At 36.7% G+C, this 24620-nt stretch overlaps 1 protein-coding gene across 3 annotated transcripts in view; it reads left to right on the top strand.

The window, feature by feature from the left end:
* FAM184A (family with sequence similarity 184 member A) overlaps positions 1-7078 on the top strand; it is a 120269-nt gene extending 113191 nt beyond the window's left edge. For 2 of the 3 annotated variants that reach the window (XM_060167576.1, XM_060167577.1), the window contains 4 exons: positions 314-431; positions 2397-2501; positions 4948-5150; positions 6730-7078. In XM_060167576.1, coding sequence (XP_060023559.1) covers positions 314-431; positions 2397-2501; positions 4948-5150; positions 6730-6811 — 508 coding nt within the window. In that variant the 3' untranslated portion in view covers positions 6812-7078. The remainder of the gene's footprint in view (positions 1-313; positions 432-2396; positions 2502-4947; positions 5151-6729) is intronic. The other variant, XM_060167578.1, reaches the window with a different exon arrangement.
* The last annotated feature ends 17542 nt before the right edge of the window (positions 7079-24620 follow it).

A 24620-nucleotide genomic window follows, 5' to 3' on the forward strand; every position in this document is an offset into this window, starting at 1 on the left:
TTGCTAGGTTAGTATTATTCAGTATATTATTTCTTCTACAGAGCATACCTCACCTCATTCCCATATACACTTAAATGACTTAAAAATGAGTGAATTCTTCCAAAGTAATCTGCAAAGCCTTTAATAACATCATCTGCACTTGGAGAGCCTTTCATAACACTACCTCTTGAGGCAATCATGTTATTATGCTTACAAGTTTTAACGGAAAAAGTTTGATTTTAAATTTTTGTGTGTTCAACTGAACCAATTTGAAAAATATAGGCATCGCAAAAGATGTCTGCATCATATCAATGAAAGGTTTTCTTGTTTTTAGACTAGAAGAGATGGAAGAAAAATATCTAATGAGAGAATCAAAACCAGAAGATTTACAGATGATTGGAGAATTAAAAGCCATGCTTACAGAAAGAGATCAGGTCATAAAGAAACTAATGGTAAGTTGTTTGGGTTTGGGGGGTAGGGGGTTCTGGTGTAACCATGTTAGTAATCTGTAGACTGTTGATTGGGAAAACATGAGAAAATATTTTTAAGTAATGCTAAACAAAAGTTGAAAGTACAAAATATATGTATTGTGATTGAACGTTTATTAAAATGTTTATGAATGAGGATAAGAAATACAAAGTAATTTTAAATTTGGTATTATGGTAAGGAGATTGTGTCTTTTTTCAGTAATTTTTAAAAAGAAATACTTTTTAATACATATTGAATGTTTAATAATATGTTATTGCCAGTGTACAGTTAATATACTATTGAAGTGTGTGTGTGTGTATTGTACATGTAGAATTAGAATTGGATGGGAAAGAACGGTCAACACATACATGCACAAGCCTGCATTGCACACTTCCAGTTAGTCCTGTTAACTTCCTAAAGTGTGTCCCACTAAAACCTGATCCAAAGACATACTTCATGGAAAAAGGATTCTATTTTCTTAGGGTTCTAGCCTAAGAAAAGCTACAGGCTCTGTCTTGAGAGTCTCAGTGCACACTGAGATGTTAGCGGCTCTGAAAAGTCCATCAGGGAAGAAAATACAGATTTTACAATAAATACACTGCCTTCATTAAAGTCATTATTCCTCAAGAATTAAAAAAACACAGATGTTTTAAAATTCATAAAACATTTCAGAGTCTTCTAAAATTATATGACCTGATCAATAATTAAAATATTGCTTTTTACTGCCACTAACAAATAAAAATCAGTAAAACTAGAAATAGAGTGCTAATCATTCTGTTTACTCATTGATCTCTTCATGAAAACTTTGGACATTAGCATGCAAAGAGAGCCTAAGAGCATTTATTTCTGAAGTCCTTTTTCCTTAACATATTTACTTCTCTTAGCATTTAGGAAAGCCATCCTGTTGTATGGGACTAGAAGTTCCTGCCAAAAAGCAACAGGTAGTTGATTGGGGTTCATAGATGGAACCCAGGAGCAGGCATTGGAAAGACAGAATATGTGCTACTTCATCCCAATAACCACCCAATTTTCCAAGCTTTGTGAACATGAGCACAGGCATCATAGCTTGCTCTGTCTCTATCTGACAACAGTAGAGTCATGAAAAATTACCTTATATTCTACATATGAAATTAGCAAATGTATTACTACGTTTCATCTATGGTAGAAATAGCTGTTGATTTTCCAATTCTAGCCAGGGAATGGTCTACACTCTTCTCACTACACCCTAAGTCTGTGGACTGTGAGGCACATGGGCTGAGATTAATGATGGTCAGTGGTAACTAGGAGGGGGTTGAAAATCTAGTTCTCCTAGAGCACACAACCCTGCCTTTCACACACACAGTGATCCATTGACTTATGTGTTTACTTCCTACACATAGGAAGTCTGGTTGTTCAATTAGCACCTGTTGGTGAAGCCAAAGGCAAAGGGTTTATCTCTGCATGGGCCATTCACTTTTTCTCTGTTCTGTGGTTACCATTGCTGTAATACATTGACGTCTCACAGAGGAGATTAGGCAAGATCAAATACTTTTCCAGTACTCAAGCATAATGATATACCATAGTGCCATCTTCATGTCTGGAAACAACTCAGCCATGCACAGAGCAGCTCCATGAATGCAGGTTAAGCCTGCTCAAAATGCACAGTCAGCCCTCTGGAAAAGAGATGAGCCAAATAAAACATTTAGCTCTAGCCTTGGAGGGAAAAGGTATGAAAGGGTAGAGAAGAATCCTGGAGCACAGGGTTTGAAATGTGTTGAAAACTCACCCACCAGCAGACTTTAAGATTTCTAAGATTTCTAGACCTGACAGGTCTAGAAATCTTTGAATAAGGTATATAAATTTTCATTCAGGTTTTATATTAAATTTTGAATGAAATGGCATTTATACAATGAAGTTTTTAAATATTCAATAGAAAATGTTTAAGAAATGTTTGTAATTCTTTTTCATAGGAGGATAATAAATTTTATCAGCTGGAATTAGTCAATCGAGAAACTAACTTCAACAAAGTGTTTAACTCAAGTCCTACTGTTGGTGTTATTAATCCACTGACTAAGGTATGTGCTGTAAACATTGTAAAATAGGAATATGGTTTAAAACTTGATTAAAATTTTTATAAAATATTAAGAGCAGCAGAAGATAAAGCTTCCAAAAATGTTTTCTTAAATTTAATAATCTAGGACTAAAATCTATGAATTCTTTATACACTCATTTTCAAATGAGATGCTAATAATATTCATTTATTTGTTGAGAATTCATATTCCTTAAAACAGTATTTTATTAATATTATAAAACCTTGGTTATACCATTTTGTTTTCTTATATCTTAAAAAAAAGAAAACTCACTTCTGAGTCGCTTCAGGATAACTTCTTGTCATTTCCTTAGTGTTCACTGTCCTCTATGGGGTCTTGAAAAGTACCCCAAGCCCTGTATACCCAACAGCTCTCCCTGACTTAAGGCCTGCCATTTAATGGGCCTTGGGTTGGACATGTATTTTGTTGCCCACTAATCTTCAGAGAAGGGCCTTACTTCTCACAGTCTTAATCACCTTTCTTGACAATTAAAATTGAACATGACCTATTCTTACATTTTGTTGCTGTCTTAGGACAGATAGAAGAGCCTTGCAGATAAATGAAATGGACATGGCTAAGTCTTATACATTTTTGTACCCGAGCTTCCTATGACTCCCATCATAGTGCTATAGGTATAGTGAGTACTAAGTAAATATTTGTTCAGTTGCAAAATTTCATCATGTTTTCTATAAGTTACTACAAATTATTCTAGTGAATAAAGCAAGTAATAAAGAATGAATAATTATGTATATGGGCTTTATAGGGATTACATATCTTTTAGCAGGAATCAGTAGTAGAAATAAAAATGCCCATGCTAAAGCTATGTTTTGGATTCAGATTTAATTAATTTGCACATCATATCTAATTTCTCTTAGGCCCTTAGCCAGAAAAATTTCTGCTTTCAAAGCTCATAAAACTTCTCTATTAAGAAGATGGAATCTATCCTTTCTTCACAACTTAAAGTGCTCCAAACTTTAAACTTAAATGTTTATTAAAACAGAATGACTTGAATGATTTGCAAAATGGAATGACTAAAGTCAGGAAACCTATAGCTGTATCTCTGGAGTCCAAAACAGTGTCTGGCACATAAAGGCCTCTCAAAAAAAAAATTGGTGAATGAATGAATATAGTTTCAGTTTTTAAATTCATTATTTAGGGTGAAATAAGCTTTTAATTAAAAAGCTAGGTTATGAGACTTGTTGAAACAAGATTAGAAATATTTCCTTTTTACCTATTTTATTGGAATTACATTTTAGCCACAAAACCATTACTGTAGAACTTTACCAATGATACTTTTGATTTCTTAAAATAGAAACCTTAAGTAGGTTTAATTATGCCCTCTCATGACTAGAACAAGAAAATGCTAAAGATACATCTTTGTAAATTAGGGACTCAATTTTCACAAATAATTCTGAAGAAGATATTGTTCTTCCTTTCTTTTTGCAGTTATGCTAAAATAGGCTTCTTTTCAGAGACTTTGTGGTTCACAGAAAATGACAAAGGACAATGTCTAGATAGTTGAGATCATTATAAGCAAAGGGAAAGGACCATCTTGTCTATTAATTGCATTTTTTTCAAACTCTGGAATCATTTTGCAAAAAGTTATTTCATAAATTAGCACACATTTATGTTAATTTTTATTACACAAAGCAAGATGATGTTCATTGAATCTACAGATGAATAGAGACTAAAGTTAATGATTTGAAAGCTGATAGATTTTAATAATCTGAAATTGTATTGCTCTTTTCATCCATCAATTTTAAAGACCAATTAAAAGAAAAAAACATTGATCGCTTTTGTTTTATAACCTTTAATTTTTTTTCAAAGATTGTGAGCTAATGGTAATACTACCAATTAATTGGTAATTGAGACTTAAGTATACAGATTTCATCTTCCCTCTTCAGAGAGGGATTTCTCTAGGTCAGCTCTAAGTCTTAGGTAGAAATGTGAGATTTGATTCAAACTACTTTGCCAAGCATTTTCTCAGTCCTTTTATTTTCCAGGCAAGGACTGCCTCCCTTTGACAGATGGCTAAAGTTCACAGACCTCTCTTTTAAAATTATGTTAACTTTTCACCTTCTCCTAATTTTAGCCTAAACCCGTTTAATCTCATGGTATCCATGAGATCTGCTGTTTCCCCCTTTCCCTTTTCCTCCCAATATTCTTTATCCCTTGGCCTTCTTTCCACCCCCTCCTCTCCTCCCCATGAACCATTCCTAAACATTTCTTCCTCATTCTTTCTGACCTAGCAGCATGTCTGTCTGTGAGGATTCCATGTAGATAAAGAGCACCTCCAAGGATCCCCAGACCGCACTTTGGGTAACACTGGTTCATCTTAACATCCAGCTTCCGAAATTTTCCCATGCCAAATTTGTATCTTCTATTGTTCCTATTTTCTCATTCGTCCTTACATGTATTATTTTTAATACAGCAAAAGAAGAAGAACAATAAATCACCAACAAACAGGTTTGTGAGTGTTCCCAATCTAAGTGCTCTGGAATCTGGTGGAGTGGGCAATGGACATCCTAACCGCCTGGATCCCATTCCTAATTCTCCAGTCCACGATATTGAGTTCAACAGCAGCAAACCACTTCCACAGCCAGTGCCACCCAAAGAGCCCAAGACACTTTTGAGGTGAGCCCCGTCTCACCAGTGATTTTTCTTTTTTAACTTGAGAAATTTACTTTCTTACATTGCAGAAATCTACTACTTTAAGAACAGCCTAGGAAAAGAAATTTTACTGTGAAATATTTTCAAAATATATTCACCACATCTCTAGAGAACTCCTTTTTAACTCTGTTAAAAAGATTTTTTCTGTTTCCTTGTCAATTTTCTAAATGCTTAAAGAGGTACTAATGTAATTCATATGCTTATAATTTTAATATTTATATTTATGGACCGGTGCTTCATTTTTAGAATTATCACCAGTTTTTCATTAATAATCCATCCCCCTTATTACAGATATTCAAGATATTTTTTATTAAGTGGCTTTTGTTTCTTATCTGTTTATTTTTCCCTTGCTTATTTATAAATATATATGCACTTATTGCCAAAATAAAAAATATATAAGCTCTGGGAACTTAATGATAGAAGTATGAAAAAAATTTTATAATTAATATTCCAGTTTTATCTCAGAGTCCTTGAATAAATGTATTAACAAGTAAAATTTGAATGAAATCCAATTGTTTATCCATTAAATAATTAGTCAGAAAGTGCTGTCATTTTGTGCTTACCTTACTATTACTGATCTTGTGCTATTTTAAAATTTATTTTTTGACTTATTCTTACTAAGTCTCAGTGTCACTAGTAATAATCATACAGGTAGACTACTTTTTTTTTCTAGGCTAAGTGATTAATGACTAGTTAATGACATTATTTTAAATAGAAAAAAATAGCAAGAATGAAAAATAGTCAAATACACCTTTGAATGTGTCTCCTGCTAAATATTTTGTGTTGCTTATTTTCCCTTGTGCATGGGTATGTTCAGGTATCAGTAAGATGCATGTGCATGGGCTCAAGGAACATGACTACTGGAGTTTCCATTACACATTGTTGCGTGCCTTGTAATTTCCCCCAAAGACGGTAGGGATCCTTTTATTTTCTTAACTAGCCCAAAGAATCTTTAGTTAGAGTTAAGATAAGTATAAATTATATAACTTTGAAGATGGAGGGGAAATTGGCATTTTAATGTACTCCTTTCCCCTAGAGTATCTGCTTATGGAATTATGAAAGTTTAATATAAACATACATATATAAAAATATTATACCATGGTTTAGTTACTTAATTTAGTTATAGTTAAGGACACATCTGTAAGAAATGCTTGTGTCAGATTCTAAAAATTTTTTTTAATTAACTAAACGAGAAAAGGTGCTGAACAAGAAGAATGTTACCTGGTTCTCTTATTTCCTACAGTTCCTCCTGAACTTTTTTATTCCAAGAAGGTCACCTGACTTTTCTCAACTGTTTGATTTTTTTGTTTCTTGTAATTGTTGTAATGTGGCTCCTCCTTCACGGACTTCATCTGAGCTGCTGCTGCACTCTCATGGAGTGGAGAACACAGTCCAGTGTAGAGGAAGTAGCAGATCTTTAAAATGCATCTCCTAACGTAGGGAACCAGTTGTGGTCATCTGCACTGATGTTTTATGTGCTTTTCCCTTCATTTTGCAAAACAGCTTAATGCTGGGTTACATGTCTCTCTTTTTATGAATTCAGTCCTCCTCAGAGTGAAGCTTCCCCGGTGGCTTCTCCAGATCCCCAGCGCCAGGAGTGGTTTGCCCGGTACTTCACATTCTGAAAGAATTGCTTTGGCACAGTTCTAGGCGGACTGTTACTAAAAGCATGACCTTATGCAGATTGTTATGTGAACAGGGTTTCCTATGTCAGACACGGTGAAAGTATTTGTCTCTCCAATTGAAAATGCCCTGTATTTCCTGTGATATTTATTGGAATCACTCTATAAGGTACTGTATTATGTGTGTAATTATAACAGTTATTTTTATTTGAGATGGGAGAGTCTTTAATCTTTGTAATTATTGCATAATAAATTTTGTTAGAACAAACAGTCTTTCTTTTTTGCTAGTAAGTTTGTTTTAACTTTTAAATACTTTTTAATTCCAGGTAAGACTTGCCAGAAAAAGTTTTACTACAAAATAATCATACAATATTAAATTACTTCAATAACAAAATCAGGACAGGGAAATATAACCTGTTAATTTGTTTCATTTCCGTGTATAACTGTAACTGTGTTCTCTAAGTTTACAAGGCTAGAATGAAAACACGTGGAAATTATGGACTTTCAAGTATATAAAATACTGCCAACTTATTTATATTGTTTTTTAAAATTATTCTGATAGTTGAGAACCTAGGATTTCTAGTACAGCATCTATGCTCAGTGTTACGAAGCCAGCTTGTTAGTTTTCTAAATAGGCAATTTGGTACTGACACATGAACATGGACCCAACTAACCACTATCACATGTTAATGAGACCTTAAGTTTTCAGTCCACCTTGGCAGACTACTGTATTGTATTCCGTGGCCTGAAAGAGTGCATCCATTTCTAAGAGTGCTAAATATAGTTGACTCAGTAATTATAGTTGACTCAGTAATGTAGATTTTAGAAGAACCTGGGTGAACATGATCTATGAATGATTATAATAATGTTAAAGACCAACTTTTTAAATGATTGTTGTGTGTCAGGCACTGTGCTGAGGGGCCAGTAGAAAGATGATCTCATTTAATCCTCACAAAATCTTCAAGGAATAAACCACTGCATATGAGTATGCATGGCTGGTAGTGTGTTCTTTAAATTATCCTGAGAAAAAGTTCTTATAAAATGTTTGCTTTGAATTTTTTCTTCAACTAAGAGATTGAATTTTCCAACAAAAAATGGTGAATGCTTATTTCAGAAAACACAGTTATAAGCTCATTTTCTTGCCCCTAGTTTATACATATCTTATAATTTGGACGTTTATTTACCAAAGATTTGATGATTAGAACTCTTGCAGGTGACTATGGGCATACAAAGATGAACACCTGGCCTCAAGGAGCTAATCATATACTCGCTGAAATAGTTCAGTACCAAGTGGTTTTTTACAGCAGTATCAGAAGGGCCACAGTCAGCTCTATGGAGGGTACATTGGGAGTGGAGAAGAGGAAGTGATTGCTGCCTAAGTGGTGTCTACTTGCCTACGGTGTCAAGCTACCTAAGCTGGATATGGAAGTGGTACTCAAGTATAATACTGTATATATATAATATATATAATATTGAAGGATGAATAGGAATTAAACAGCCCCACCTTTGGTCTGTCTGGTTAAGGCACAAGCTGAAACAACAGTCAGGAAGGAGCAGGCCAGCTGCATCTAAAGAACTCAGTGTAATCCTATAGGACCATGGGGCATAATAAGAGAGCACCGACCTTGTATTAGACAGTATAATTTTAACATTTTTAACCCTTCAACCACCCAGATGAAAAACCTGAACTCCTCCTCTTTGTCATCCCCCCACTATACAGACATACATACACACACACAACTCGTAAAGGTTGAAACCTGTACTCTTTATGCTACAAATGGCCTGGAATGCTTAGTAAGGAATTCAACTTGATCCTCTAGTATTTGGAGCAGGTAATAAATAGCATGGTTAGGTTTTAAACTGTTTAGTCAGCATATTGGCTGCAATTTGTTCAGAAAATATGGGGACCTGACTAACAGCAAGACCAATTCAAGATTTATTGAATTGGTTCAGATGAGGACTGAAAGGAAGAATTGTTCATGGGAACAGAAATGAGGGAATAAAGAGTGAAAATGTAGAATTGCTGGGAGTTGGTGACAGATATGTGTGGAATGTGAAGAAAAATGAAGTGTGGGCAAAAGATGCAGTGTGATTTCAGGTATATTGAAATTAAAGTTTCTCTGGAATAACAAGCAGTTAAACAAGGGTCTGGAGTGGAGTATGGCATATATGAGATAAATAAAGCCAAAGGCCTGTGGATGAAACAACAAGGAATAGAGTTGTGAGCAGAACTTTGCGGGGGGGGGGCACCAACACTTAAAGGGCACGCAGACCTTGGATGAGAATGAGAAGTAGAGTTATAGATCCCCAAAAGCATGATGTTGTGAAAGAAGAATGCGTCAAGGAGAGAGCAGCCAACCAACAGTGTCAAGTGCTGTAGGGATTAAAGGGAAATAATGAAAAGTGTCTGTTGGTTTTAACGACTAGAAAATGGTCTTTGCAAAAGCAGAGTCAGGGTAAATGGCAGGAGCAAAAGCTAGATTCCGGAGAAGTGAGGTGAAAGGGAGTTGAGAGAGTGAGTGAAAACCCCTCTTTGAGGACATTTGGCTATACAGGTAAGGGAAAGAGGCAGAGAAGGTAGTAGACTGAGATGGGGGATCAGATGGGTTTTGTTTGTGTTTTATCATAGTTTGCTACTGGGGAGGGAGAGAAGGAGAAAGAAGAGACAAGAAACAATTTTATAACCTTCAACTGTGTCACTGGGTTACACGTAATAACATTAAAGAGATGGTCGAAGAAGTCCCATAACATTGTTAACATTGTGATTGAAGAAGTTTCAGCAAGACAGTTATTTTGATAGAATATAAGAAGCCACATGGAATCCTAGGATCTTGGAGTTAGAAGAGGCCTTAAAGGCCATCTCTTCTAATCTCCCACAGAATGCTTGAATCTCCTCTATAACATCCCTGAGTGAACTTTAATACTTCAGTGATAGGAAGCTCACCTCCTCTGAGGCGCCCTCCCTGCCTACTGGCTCTGCCACCAAGTATCTTAACCTCTGTGACTCAGTCTCCTGGGCTTTGTAGTAATGGATACTCTTAACCCTACCTTCCTACAAAGATAATGAGTTTGAGAAAGGTATAAATTACTATAGGTGAGTAAATAGTTGTCTTGGAAAGTAGAGCAAATATACTGGAGAATTGTACAAGGATTGTCAGGCAGTGGTTGAGCTCAGAGGCTATATGTTTATATTGACACCCAGCAGCATGATTTTGCTCTTTGACCATGTTCAGCTGCTTGGATGCAGAATTATAGGAATGGATAATAATGGACACTTAACCAGGATTAGGATTTTGTTAGGTAAGTACAACAAAAGGAATAAAGTCAGAGGAGCAAGAGTGTCTGCAGAGAACTGATTATTATTTTTTTATACTAGAATTTTAGAAGTAAAACCATCAATTACCTTACCAAAGGGTCTTGTCACCGATTTCCAATGTGTGTCGGGGACATTTCCCCACACATCCAATTCTGACACCAGCTGGGTGTCCTACAATTCAGCTCAATTCTGACACTAATTACCCAGAGATGACATCAGATCCCACAAGTTAAGGACCCAGTCCTATAAGACTACCCTCTGCTTCAGATGCCTATAAGCCCAGGCTATTACTGGCTATAAAACAGAGGTTCTCATGACCCCCTCCTTGGGTTTGAGTAATTTCCCAGCGTGGCTCACAGAACTCAGGAACCCCATTTACTCGCTAGATTACTGGTTTAGTATAAAGGATATTAAAGGACATGAATCAACAGCCAGATGAAAATATATATAGCGTGAGGTCCCAAACAAAGGAGCTTCTGTCCTACTGGAGTTTGCGGCCCAGCACGATGGCACATGAAAGTGTACTGGTTCCCCAACCTGGAAGCTCCCCGAACCCAGTCCTTTGGATTTTTATGGAGGCTTCATTACATAGCCATTATCAGTGTAATCCACTGATTAAATTCATTGGCCATTGGTGATTGAACTCAGTCTCCAGCCCCTCTTTTCTCCCCTTCCCTGAGAACCAAGGAGCTCTAACCCTTTAATCACATGGTTGGTTTTTCTGTCAACTCTCCTTAGGTGGGGTCCAAAACTCACCTTATTAACATAAAAAAAGACACCTTTTTATTCCTCTCATCACTTAGGAAATGCCAGTGGTTTTTTAGGAGCTCTGTGCCAGAAACTGGGACAAAGACCAAATATATAAACACAATATCATTCTTACCTTAGAAGTTGTCAAATTAATCTTCGTATTTAGGTCAAGATGTTTAGTTCTTAGTTTTTATCTCATTCTGTCACCTCCTTCATAACCAGTCATATGTAGGTATGATTAAAATTCTTATTTTTATCTTAACATCATATCTTAAAATATTTACCTAAGGCTTTTCATTATCATCAAACAGGAAGTTTCTAACTCATAGCTTTTCCCCAAATAACTGATTTTAAATCTGGAGTGAAGAGATAGGTCCTAATGGGGTGAAGAGATAGGTCCTAATGGGACAATCATAAGGAATATTTTCTTTCTATATATGGCACTCTATACTACAGCTAGAGCAGAAAAAGTGCTTCTTGAAAAGCTGAACCACTATTGGTTTTTGTTGCTGTGTCCCTCTTTATGTTGTAGGGAATGTTAATGTGGATTAGGGAGTGGAGAAGGAAAAATGTATAACATGGTAGGAAATGCTTCATTCATGTACACAGGAAACATATGCAAAAGTTTGTCCAAAAACAATACAAATTAGATGTTTAGAAATAGGTCTAAAACAAGTTTTAGTTATGCATTCAGACTCTAAAAAATGTATTAATGATCAAAGCATATGAAAATATTTTGAGAGCAGTATCATGCTTTGGACCCAGCTAAAAATTATCCATAGGAAGTCTCTTAACTTATTTTCATATACGAAAGGAGAACACATTTTATCTTTCCAACAAAACAAGAGCAACAACATTATTTGGAATAGACATATTCTTTGACAATAATGGTGTGCATAATTTTTCTTTTCAAATATTCCAAATTCTCTGTCACATGACACCACTGTGATAATGGATTATACCATATTAATTTCAGTTTGGAAGATTACTACACATTAACCACCTCTGGTAATACCAGGAATATAATATCTTTGTAATTTTCTGAATGTAGCTATATTTAATTTTAACAATTTTAATTTACTCTTATTAATAGTCAGAGTCTCTTTGAAATAGAATAGATACCCCAGACATGAACTCACATATGTGGCCAAATGATTTTTGACAAGGGTGCCAAGATCATTCAATTAAGAAAGGACAGTCTTCAACAAATGGTGTTGGGAAAACTGGATATCCACATACAAAAAATGAACCATGGACCCTTACATCTTACACCATATATAAAAAAACTAACTCAATGTGGATCAAAGACCCAAACATAAGAACTAAAACTCTTAGAAGAAAACAAAGGGTAAAGCTTCATGATATTGGATTGGGCAACGATTTCTGACATGACACCAAAAGTACAGGTAACAAATGCACAAAGATAAATTGGACTTCATCAGAATTAAAAACGTGTGCACCAAAGGACAGTACTAACAGAGTGAAAATGCAATTCCCCCAAATAGGAGAAAATATTTATAAAGCATATACTTGGTAAGGGATTAATATCCAGACTATATAAAGAACTACTAAAACTCAACCAAAAAAACAATTCAAAAATGGGCAACAGACATAAATAGACATTTCTCCAGGGCTTCCCTGGTGGCACAGTGGTTAAGAATCCACCTGCCAATGCAGGGGACATGGGTTTGAGCCCTGGTCTGGGAAGATCCCACATGCCGCAGGACAACTAAGCCCATGCGCCACAACTACTGAAGCCCATGTGCCTAAAGCCTATGCTTCGCAACAAGAGAAGCCACCACAATGAGAAGCCCGTGCACTGCAACGATCAGTAGCCCCCGCTCGCCACAACTAGAGAAAGCCCGGGCGCAGCAACAAAGACCCAACACAGCCAAAAATAAATAAAATAAATTTTAAAAAATAGACATTTCTCCATAAAGATATACAAATGGCCAATACGCACTTGAAAAGATGCTCAATGTCACTAGCCAATAGAAAAATGTAAGTCAAAACCACAATGAGATACCACTTCACGCCCATTAGGACAGCTTTTATTTATTTTAAAAAAAAGCAAGGATGTAGAAAAATTGGAGCCCTTTTGCACAGCTAGTGGGAATGTAAAACGGTACAGTTGCTGTGGAAAATAGTCTAGCAGTTCCTCGAAAAGTTAAACAGAATTACCATATGATCCAGCAATTACACTTCTAGGTATAGTCCCAAAAGCAGAATTGAAAGCAGGAATTCAAACATTTACTTGTACACCAATGGCTGTAGCAGCATTATTCACAGTGGCCAAAAAGTGGAAACAATCCAAATGTCCATCAACGGATGAATGGATAACTAAAATAAACAGAGTCTTTCCCTCCTGTTGTAGGGAAAATCCTTAGTTCAGTCTATCTCCTGTGGGTCTTCCTTACTCCCTATACAAAACACCTTATTTCTGGTCACCAAATGTGTGGGTGGGTTTTGGGTTTTCTCCACAACAACATGAAAGTCTCCGCCACCAGACAGGCATTCTACAATTTAACTCAATTCCAACACTTATCAGGAGATAGCATCAGATCCCACAGATTTAGGGCTCAGTCCCACAGGACTGCACAAACCACACACACACACACACACACACACACACACACACACACACACACACACACACACACACACACACTTCAGATGTTAGTCCCAAGCTCAAGCCCAGGTGATCCCTTGTGCATCCAACCAACCCACTACAGATCAGAGGTTCTAATGACCCCCCTCCTTGGATTTGATTACTTTGCTAGACTGGCTCACTGCAGAAAAACACATTTACCAGTTTATTAAAGGATATGATAAAGGATACAGGTGAACAGCCAGATGAAGAGAAACACAGGGCAAGGTCTGAGAGGGTCCTGAGGGCAATAGCTTCTGTCCCCATGGAATTGGGGTGTGTCACCCTCCCAGTGTGGATGTGTTCACCAACCTGGAAACTCCCTGAATTCCATACTATTGGGATTTTATGGAGGATTCCTCACGTAGGCATGATTAATTATTAACTCTGTTTCCAGCCCCTCTCCCCACTCTGGAGAAATGGGGGAGACAGGGCTGAAAAATTCTAAGCTTCTAATCAAGGTTTAGTTTTTCTGGTGAGTAGCCCCATCTGGAAACCATCCAGGAGCCCACTCAGAGTCACTTCAATAGAACAAAAGTTGCTCTTAGTGCTCTTATCACTTAGGAATTTATAAGGGTTTTTGGAGCACTGTGTCAGAGACAGGGTTAAAGACAATATTAGAACAAGAGATGCTCCTAATTTTTTATCATTTTAGGAAAGGATTTCAGGAGCTCTGTGCCAGGGACCAACAGCAGAGACCAATACTTATTTCCCATTCTCTCACACGTATGCTTTGGATTTGCTGAATTCCTTGGATCTGTAGGTTCAGTTTTCATGAAATTTGTAAAATATTTTGGCTTTTATTTCTTCTAATATTTTTTCTGCTTCCCTCACTCCTGGCCTTTGAGGACTCCAATTATACATATATTATGCTACTTGACATTGTCCTACAAAACTTACCAATACCCTGTTGAATTCTGGGAGCTTTTTTCTGTTTCATTTTGGATAGTTTCTATTGCTGTGTCTATAAATTCACTAATCTTTTCTTCTGCAATGTCTAATCTGCTGTTAATCCTATTCAACGTATGCTACACCTCAGCCACTGTAGTTTTCATCTCCAGAAGTTAGGTTTGGGTCTTAAAAATTTTTTTTTTCTATCACATCTCTACCTAACATGTTCCTCTACTACTTAATCTTTCATATTGTTAATTATATAGTTTTAAAACACGTATCTTGTTTTATTTTTGTAAACTTTTAGTTGTGTAGATTAAAATGATTATACTGTATTACAGAATTGCTTAATTTATATTTTCATCCTACTATTTTGTATTCTTTTATTCTATTTTACTTCACAATTTACATTCTGCTAAAATGTGAGCAGGAATTTTTGTTGGTTTTGAAGCTCCTAAATTAGTGCCACTGAATACTGCTTGTTGAATTGAATTTTTGTCATATCACTAAAATGTTTGTTTTTGTATAACCTTGTTTTAGAACAATTTATGTGTTATCTATTATCTCACAATAACAGAATTTGGTATATACATAGAATGGAATATTATCCAAACTTAAAAAGGAATGAAGTTCTGATACATGCTAAAACATAGATGAACCCTGAAAACATGCTAAGTGAAATAAGCCAGACTGAAGAACAAATATTGTATATTATGTGAGGTACCTAGAATAGACAAATTCTTAAAGACAGAAGAACAGAGGTTGCCAGAAACTGAGGGAAGGAGATAAAGGGGAGTTACTATTTAATGGATACAGAGTTTCTGTTTGAGACAATGACAAGTTTCCGGAGATGGCTAGTGGCGATGATTACACAACATTGTGAATGAACTTAATGCCACTGAATTGTACACTTAAAAATGGGTAAAATGGGGCTTCCCTGGTGGCGCAGTGGTTGAGAGTCCGCCTGCCGATGCAGGGGACACGGGTTCGTGCCCCGGTCCGGGAAAATCCCACATGCCGTGGAGCGGCTGGGCCCGTGAGCCATGGCTGCTGAGCCTGCGCGTCCGGAGCCTGTGCTCCACAACGGGAGGGGCCACAGCAGTGAGAAGCCCGCGTACCGCAAAAAAAAAAAAAAAAAAAAAAAGGTAAAATGATAAATTTTGTGTTATATATGTTTAATCTCAATTTTAAAAAGCAAAAATAAACAAGTGGGACAACATGAAACTAAGTTTCTATACAACAAAGGAAACTATCAACAAGATGAAAAGGCAACCTACTGAATGGCAGTAGAAAAGAAATAGAAAATATGAACAGACCAATCACAAGTAATGAAATTGAAACTGTGATTAAAAATCTTCCAACAAATAAAAGTCAAGGACCAGATGGCTTCACAGGTGAATTCTATCAAACACTTAGACAAGAGGTAACACCCATCCTTCTCAAACTCTTCCAAAAAATTGGAGAGGAAGAAACATTCCCAAACTCATTCTATGAGGCCACCATCACCCTGATACCAAAACCAGGCAAAGATATTACAAAAAAAGAAAATTACAGACCAATATCACTGACTAATATAGGTGCAAAAATCCTCAACAAAATACTAGCAAAAAGAATCCAACAACACATTAAAAGGACCATAAACCATGATCAAGTGGGATTTATCCCAGAGAAGCAAGGATTCTTCAATATATGCAAATCAATCAATGTGATACACCATATTAACAATTGAAGAATAAAAACCATATGATAATAGATGCAGAAAAAGCTTTTGACAAAATTCAACACCCATTTATGATAAAAACTCTCCAGAAAGTGGGCATAGAGGGAACCTATCTCAACATAGTAAAGGCCATAAACAACAAACCCACAGCAAACATCATTCTCAATGGTGAAAAACTGAAAGCATTTCTTCTAAGATCAGGAACAAGACAAGGATGTCCACTCTCACTACTATTATTCAACATAGTTTTGGAAGTCCTAGCCACGGCAATCAGAGAAGAAAAAGAAATAAAAAGAATACAAATTGGAAAAGAAGTAAAGCTGTCACTGTTTGCAGATGACATGATACTATACATAGAGAATCCTAAAGATGCCACCAGAAAACTACTAGAGCTAATCAATGAATTTGGTAAAGTTGCAGGATAAAAAATTAATGCACAGAAATCTCTTGCATTCCTATATATACTAATGGTGAAAAATCTAAAAAAGAAATTAAGAAAACACTCCCATTTACCTTTGCAACAAAAAGAATAAAATACCTAGGAATAAACCTACCTAGGGAGACAAAAGATCTGTATGCAGAAAACTATAAGACACTGATGAAAGAAATTAAAGATGATACCAACAGATGGAGAGATATATCATGTTCTTGGATTGGAAGAATCAATATTGTGAAGATGACTATACTACCCAAAGCAATCTACAGATTCAATGCAATCCCTATCAAATTACCAGTGGCATTTTTTACAGAACTAGAACAAAAAATCTTAAAATTTGTATGGAGACACAAAAGACCTTGAATAATCAAAGCAGCCTTGAGGAAAAAAAGCAGAATTGGAGGAATCAGACCCCCTGACTTCAGACTATACTACAAAGCTACAGTAATCAAGACAATATGGTACTGGCACAAAAACAGAAATATAGATCAATGGGACAGGATAGAAAGCCCAGAGATAAACCCACGCACCTATGGTCAACTAATCTGTGACAGAGGAGGCAAGGATATACAATGGAGAAAAGACAGTCTCTTCAATAAGTGGTGCTAGGAAAACGGACAACTACATGTAAAAGAATAAAATTAGAACACGCCCTAACACCATACACAAAAATAAAATGGATTAGAGACCTAAATGTGAGACCACATACTATAAAACTCTTAGAGGAAAACATAGGAAGAACACTCTTTGACATAAATCACAGCAAGATCTTTTTTGATCCACCTCCTAGGGTAATGGAAATAAAAACAAAAATAAACAAATGGGACCTAATGAAACTTAAAAGTTTTTGCACAGCAAAGGAAACTACAAACAAGATGAAAAAGACAACCCTCAGAATGGGAGAAAATATTTGCAAATGAATCAAACGAGCTCATGCAGCTCAGTATTAAAAAACAAAAACCCAATCCAAAAATGGGCAGAAGACCTAAATAGACATTTCTCCAAAGAAGACATACAGATAGCCAAGAAGCACATGAAAAGCTGCTCAACAGCACTAATTATTAGAGAAATGCAAATCAAAACTACAGTGAGGTATCACCTCACACCAGTTAGAATGGGCATCATCAGAAAATCTACAAACAACAAATGCTGGAGAGGGTGTGAAGAACCCTCTGGCACTGTTGGTGGGAATGTAAATTGGTACAGCCACTATGCAGAACAGTATGGAGGTTCCTTAAAAAACTAAAAATAGAATTACCATATGATGCAGCAATCCCACTACTGGGCATATACCCAGAGAAAACCATAATTCAAAAAGACACATGTGGGCTTCCCTCGTGGCATAGTGGTTGAGAGTCTGCCTGCCATCACAGGGGACGCGGGTTTGTGCCCCGGTCCAGGAGGATCCCACATGCCGCGGAGCAGCTGGGCCCGTGAGCCATGGCTGCTGAGCCTGCGTGTCTGGAGCCTGTGCTCCACAACGGGAGAGGCCACGGCAGTGAGAAGCCCGTGTACCACAAAAAAAGAAGGACACATGCACCCCAATGTTCACTGCAGTGCTATTTACAATAGCCAGGACATGGAAGCAACCTAAATGCCCATTGACAGATGAATGGATAAAGAAAATGTGGTACATATATACAATGGAATATTACTCAGCCATAAAAAGGAACAAAATTGGGTCAGTTGTTGAGATGTGGATGGATCTAGAGACTGTCATACAGAGTGAAGTAAGTCAGAAAGAGAAAAACAAACATCGTATATTAACACATATATGTGGAACCTAGAAAAATAGTACAGATGAACCGGTTTGAAGGGCAGAAATTGAGATATAGATGCAGAGAACAAATGTATGGACACCAAGGGGGCAAAGTGGCAGGGGGGGTGGTGGTGGTGGTATGAATTGGGAGATTGGGATTGACATATATACACTAATATGTATAAAATGGATAACTAATAACCTGCTATATAAAACAAATAAAATAAAATTTAAAAAAAAAGAGAAAATACTTGCAAATCATATCTGATAAGGGGTTAATACCCAAAATATATAAAGAATTCATACAACTCAATAGCAAAAAACAAACAATACGATTTAAAAATGGGCAGATAATCTGAATAAAATTTTTCCAAAGAAGACATAAAGATGGCCAACAGTTATATGAAAAGATGCTCTACATAATTAATCATCAGGGAATTGTAAATCAAAACCACAATGAGATATCACCTTACACTAGTTAGAAAGGTTATTATCAAAAAGACAAGAAACAAGTGTCAGCAAGAATGTGGAGAAAAGGGAACCCTCGTGCACTATTAGTGGGAATGTAAATTGGTGCAGCCACTCTGGAAAACAGTATGAAGATTCCTGAAAATAATAAAAGCAGAACTACCATACGATACAGCAATTCTACTGCTGGGTATTTATCCAAAAAACAAAAACAAAAACATTAACTCCAAAGATATATGCACCCCCATGTTCATTGCAGCTTTACAATAGCCAAGACATGGAAACAACCTAGATGCCCATCAGTGAATGAATGGATAAAGAAAATGTGTCATGCATGTATATATATTATATTTATACATAACAGAATATTATTCAACCATAAAAAAGAATGATGTAAGTCAGAGAAAGAAAAATACCATATGATCTCACTTATATGTGAATCTAAAAATATAAAAACGAGCTCATAGATACACAGAACAGATTGGTGGTTGCCAGAGGTTGGGGTGGGGGGTAGCAAGGGTGTGAGAAATGAGTGAAGGGGGTCAAAAAGTACATATACTTCCAGTTATGAAATCAATAAGCCATAGGGATGAAATGTACAGCATGGTGACTAGTTAATAATATTGTATTGCATATTTGAAAGTTGCTAAGAGAGTAGATCTTAAAGTTCTTATCACAAAAATAATAAATTTTGTATAACTATGTAATGTGATAGATTTTAACTAGACTTATTGTGGTGATCATTTCACAATGTATACAAATATCAAATCATGTTGTACACCTAAAACTAATGTTATGTCAATTACACCTAAATTAAAACTTTTTTTAAAAAAAGAAGACTAAGTAGTAGAATACTATCCCAGTGATTCTTCATTGCTTTCTGAATAAAAATAATTATAAGGTGCTATATTTGCAAATTATTCAAGGTGAAATCTCTTCTGTTTAATAAGATCCATTCCTTTTGCTTTTTCTCTACATGCCATTTGCTACACAAATGAAAGTTCTGCCCTTGGTACCTCAGTATGTTTAAGTTATGTTATCTGAACAGAAAGTGCTTGGAATGTACAGTCAGAGAGATGGAGAAGGATGACTGAAGATTACCTCAGATGCTGGAGGGATGTCATGTACAGACTAATGCATGGGTTCTACCCAGAGTATTACCAAGGCATTTACCCTTCTTATTTCTGAGTAATCTGGGCTTGTCTCTGAAATATCTTTCTGTTGACACCTAGTGAACTCTCTTGTCACCTCCTCTGTGAAAGCTTATTCCACATCCTCACACTGAATTAGACATTCTTTTCTAGGTGCACCTATAGCATTTATATTACATTTATTCAATCATTCAACAAATATTTGTTAAGTGCCTACTATATGCCAGGTATTACTTAAGGTGTTTGGGATGAATATATCATTGAAAAAGACAAATATCCCTGTCCTCATAGAACTCAGATTAGAAGCAGGGGATGTAGACAATAAACATCATGAATACATTTAATGTTAGAAAGTGATAAGTGCTATAGACAAAAGGGAAAGATGTGTAAGAGTGCAGAGGGTGAGAAGGGATGGGCATGATGCAGTATTAAAAAGAATGGTCTGGGTTAGCCTTATAAAAAAGTGATACAGGAAGAAAGACTTGTTTCCTGTCTCCCCAAAATGTCAAAGTCAATTACTATGTAATTTATCTTTTGCCTTTCCCTTCTAGTACAATGCCCAACACTTAGTAGGTTACTGGAAGAATAGAATAAAATATGTCTGTATCTTGAAGAGAAAATGACTGGGACTTCCTTGGTGGTGCAGTGGTTAAGATTCCATGCTCCCAATGCAGGGGGCCTGGGTTCAATTCCTGGTCAGGGAACTAGATCCCACATGCATGCCGCAACAAAGAGTTCACATGCCACAACTAAGAAGCCCATGTGCCACAACTAAGTAGCTGGTGAGCCACAACTAAGGAGCCTGCCTGCTGCAACTAAGACCCAGTGCAACCAAATTAATAAAATAAATAATAAAAATGACTCTGTGTGTTCCATATGTTCATGTACATATGTGTGTGGTAACACATATACAAAAATTCTTTTACATTCTAAATTCACTGTCATTTTGTATATGTAGATATATGTTAATTTAACATATATGTAGATATACATTAAAAATATAGACACACACTGCTCCATTCAAAAAGGATTAGAAGTGACTACATGGATGATATACAATAAAAATATATATTCTTGGGCTTCCCTGGTGGCACAGTGGTTAAGAATCCACCTGCCAATGCAGGGGACAAGTGTTCCAGCCCTGGTCTGGGAAGATCCCACATGCCACAGAGCAACTAAGCCCGTACACCACAACTACTGAGGCTGCGCTCTAGAGCCCGTGAGCCACAACTCCTGAAGCCCACATGCCTAGAGACAGTGTTCCGCAACAAGAGAAGCCACCGCAATGAGAAGCCCACACACCACAATGAAGAGTAGCCCCCACTTGCCGCAACTAGAGAAAGCCCGTGCGCAGCAACAAAGACCCAACTCAGCCAAAAATAAATAAATAAATTTATTTTTAAAAAATAATATATATTCTTTATCAAAGCAACTAATTAAATGGTAGTGGAAAATCAGGACTAACTGAAAGGAGAATACAAACATGCAGTTGAAGGCTAACATAACTAGGCTTAAATTAAACCTCAGTGTTTGCCTGATGTGTCTTTGAGCTCAGTGTTTGCCTGATGTGTATGGTTATATGATTCTTATTATCATAAAAGAGGAATGGTTCTCATGAGGATAAAAAGATTTCTGAGCCCTGAATTCTAGAAGTAATTCCTCATAGAACTTCATTATAGGAGACAATCAATTCTCAATTGATGATACTGAATGGTATTCTCAATTATTTTTAAAACAAAACGTGAATTTTAAAGCTGTTATCTTGAATGACCTTATATAAAAAGGGAAATTGTAGCATTAAAAAACAACTCAATTTAAGAAATTCTGTAGAAAATGCCAGACTACTAAGCAGTAACTGTCTAATGTCTAACTTGATCCTAGGATAGAACTGTAAATACAGGGGTGAAAAGTCCCTTGGACAAGTTTCCTTAAATATCATTTCTCTTAGCTAGACTCTTGGATAGAAGAAAGAGGCTGTAATCAGACAAGCTACTAATGACAATACCTGGAATGGTGTTATTTTGTATTTCTAATCAACGGTAGAACAATATGCTTTGGAAATGGTAAATTTGAAATCAAATTATGAAATCTGAAATTACCTATATTATGACTATCTCCTCTGTTTTATTTCAAGCAAAATGAAAACTTTCCTCAGAAATCTGATTTTAATTGAATCTATTTTACTTTTTTAAATCACTCTACTTAAATTCCAGACTTCCATGTCATAAAGCATAGCCAAAATAATTTTGGCTGGAACACTTTCAAAGCAATTGTTGACATCACCCAACATGGCTAAAGAACAGCCTCAGTCATGCATCCCTGTAGCATCTGTTTAGAGCTGCATGACTTCCTGCTTTATAATATAGCTGAAAAATGTCCTTCCAGAGAAGTGGCCAATATGGCAGAGTAGGAAGACCCTAAGTTCATCTTCTCCCACAGACACACCAAAATTACAACTATTTACAGAGCAACTATTGATGAGAATGACCTAGAGACTAGCCGACAAGATTTTCCACAACTAAAGATACAAAGAAGGAACCACAAAGAGATGAGTAACAGGAGTGGAGACTTGGTAAAATCAAGACCCATATCCCCAGGGTAGGCAACCCACAAACAGGAGGGTTGCAGAGGTTCTCCCCAAGGAACAAGGAGTTCAAGTCCCATAGTGGGTTCCCTAGCCTGGGGTTTCTGCACTGGGAGGAAGTGCCCCTAGACATCTGGCTTTAAAGGCCCATAGGGCTTGCATATAGGAGAGCTGGAGGGCTGTAGGAAACAGAGACTGCACTCTTAAAGGGTCCACCAAAATCTCACATGCTCCAGTTACAATGCAGAATCAGGAATTTGAAAGGAGCCTGGGTTAAACCCACCTGCTGATCTTGGAGTGCCTTCCAGAGAGGTAGGAGGCAACTGGGACTCCCCCTAGGGACAAAGATATTGGCAGCAGCCTTTTTCGGGAAGCTTGTCCTACTATGAGGACAGTGGTGCTGGCAAGCACCATTCTGGAGTCCTCCCTCTTTTCCTATTAGTGCTACAACCTGGTTCCAAGCACCAGCAGCCAGGACACCCCGGATCATGCACCCAGTCACACCATGCCCCAGTCCCACCAGTGGCTGGCAGCCTCCACACAAGGCAGGCTGTGGTAATCAACCAAGCAGTGGACCAGCCCTGCCTACCAGTGTGCCCACCGTAGTCCACCCCAACACAACAGAAGGACCCAGGAAGCCCACATAGGGGTCACCCTGAGATCATATAGCCCTGGTGACCAAAAAGGAGTGTGTTACTGGGCTCCATAGGACATATCCCACATAAGGAGAGTCCTCCAAGATTGGGAAATGTAGCAAACATACCTAATACACACATAAACACAGAAAATTAGGCAAAATGAAGTGACAAAAGAGTATGTTCCAAACAAAGGAACAAGATAAAATGCCGGAAGAATACTAAGCAAACCGGACCTAAGGAATCCACTGAAAATAATCGTTCAAGGTAACGATTATAATTATGTTCAATGAACTCAGAAGAATGGATAAACACAGTGAAAAGTTTAACAAAGAGATAGAAAATATAAAGTAGAGCCAAACAGAGCTGAGGAATACAATAACTGAAAAAAAAATACACTAGAAGGAATCAAGAGTAGATAAGATGATAAAGAGGAACAGAGCAGCAACTGGAAGACAAAAATGAAAACACACAAGCTGAACGAAAAGAAAAAAGATTTTAAAAAAATGAGGATAGTCTAAGAGACCTCTGGCACAGCATCAAGCATACTAACATTTGCATTAGAGGGATCCCAGGAGGAGAAGAGAGAAAAGGGCAGAGAACTTATTTGAAGAAATAATAGCTGAAAACTTCTCTAATGTGGGGAAGGAAACTGATATCCAGGTCCAGGAAGCACAGAGAGTCCGATAGAAGATTAACCCAAAGAGGTCCACACAAAGACACATTGTAATTAAAGTGGCAAAAATTAAAGATAATAAAAGAATATTAAAAACAACAAGGAAAAAGCAACTAGTTACGTGTAAGGCAACTCCCATAAGACTGTAGCTGACTCTTCAGCAGAAACTCTGCAGGCCAGAAGGGAGTGGCACAATATATTTAAAGTGATGAAAGGAAAAAACCTACAACCAAGAATACTCTACCCAGCAATGCTATCATTCAGATTTGACACAGAGACAAAGAGTTTTACAGACAAGCAAAGGCTAAAATAGTTCATCACCACTAAACCAGATTTTTAAAAAAATGTTAAAAGGACTTCTCTACGTGGAAAAGACAAAACCTAAACTAGAAATATGAAAATTACAAAAGGAAAATCTCATTTGTAATGACAAGTACACAGTAAAGGTAGTAGATCAACCACTTATAAAGCTAGTAGGAAGGTTAAAAGACAAAAGTAGTAAATTCATCTACCCTCAATAAGTAGTTAAGATATACACAAAACAAAAAGATGTAAAATATGATGTCAAAAACATTCAACATGAGGAGCGGGAAGTAAAAATGCAGGGTAGTAAGAATGCATTAGAAGTTAAGAAAATCATCAACCTAAAATAATCACAAATAGAGAAAGACAGAGATAGACAGAGATAGAACTCTCAGTAGCCACAAAACAAAAGTCTATGATTGATAAACACACACAAAACAGAAAGGAACCCAAACATAACACTTAAGTTCATCATC

The sequence above is a fragment of the Lagenorhynchus albirostris genome, chromosome 12, assembly GCF_949774975.1.
Source record: "Lagenorhynchus albirostris chromosome 12, mLagAlb1.1, whole genome shotgun sequence".
Lineage (NCBI taxonomy): Eukaryota > Metazoa > Chordata > Mammalia > Artiodactyla > Delphinidae > Lagenorhynchus > Lagenorhynchus albirostris.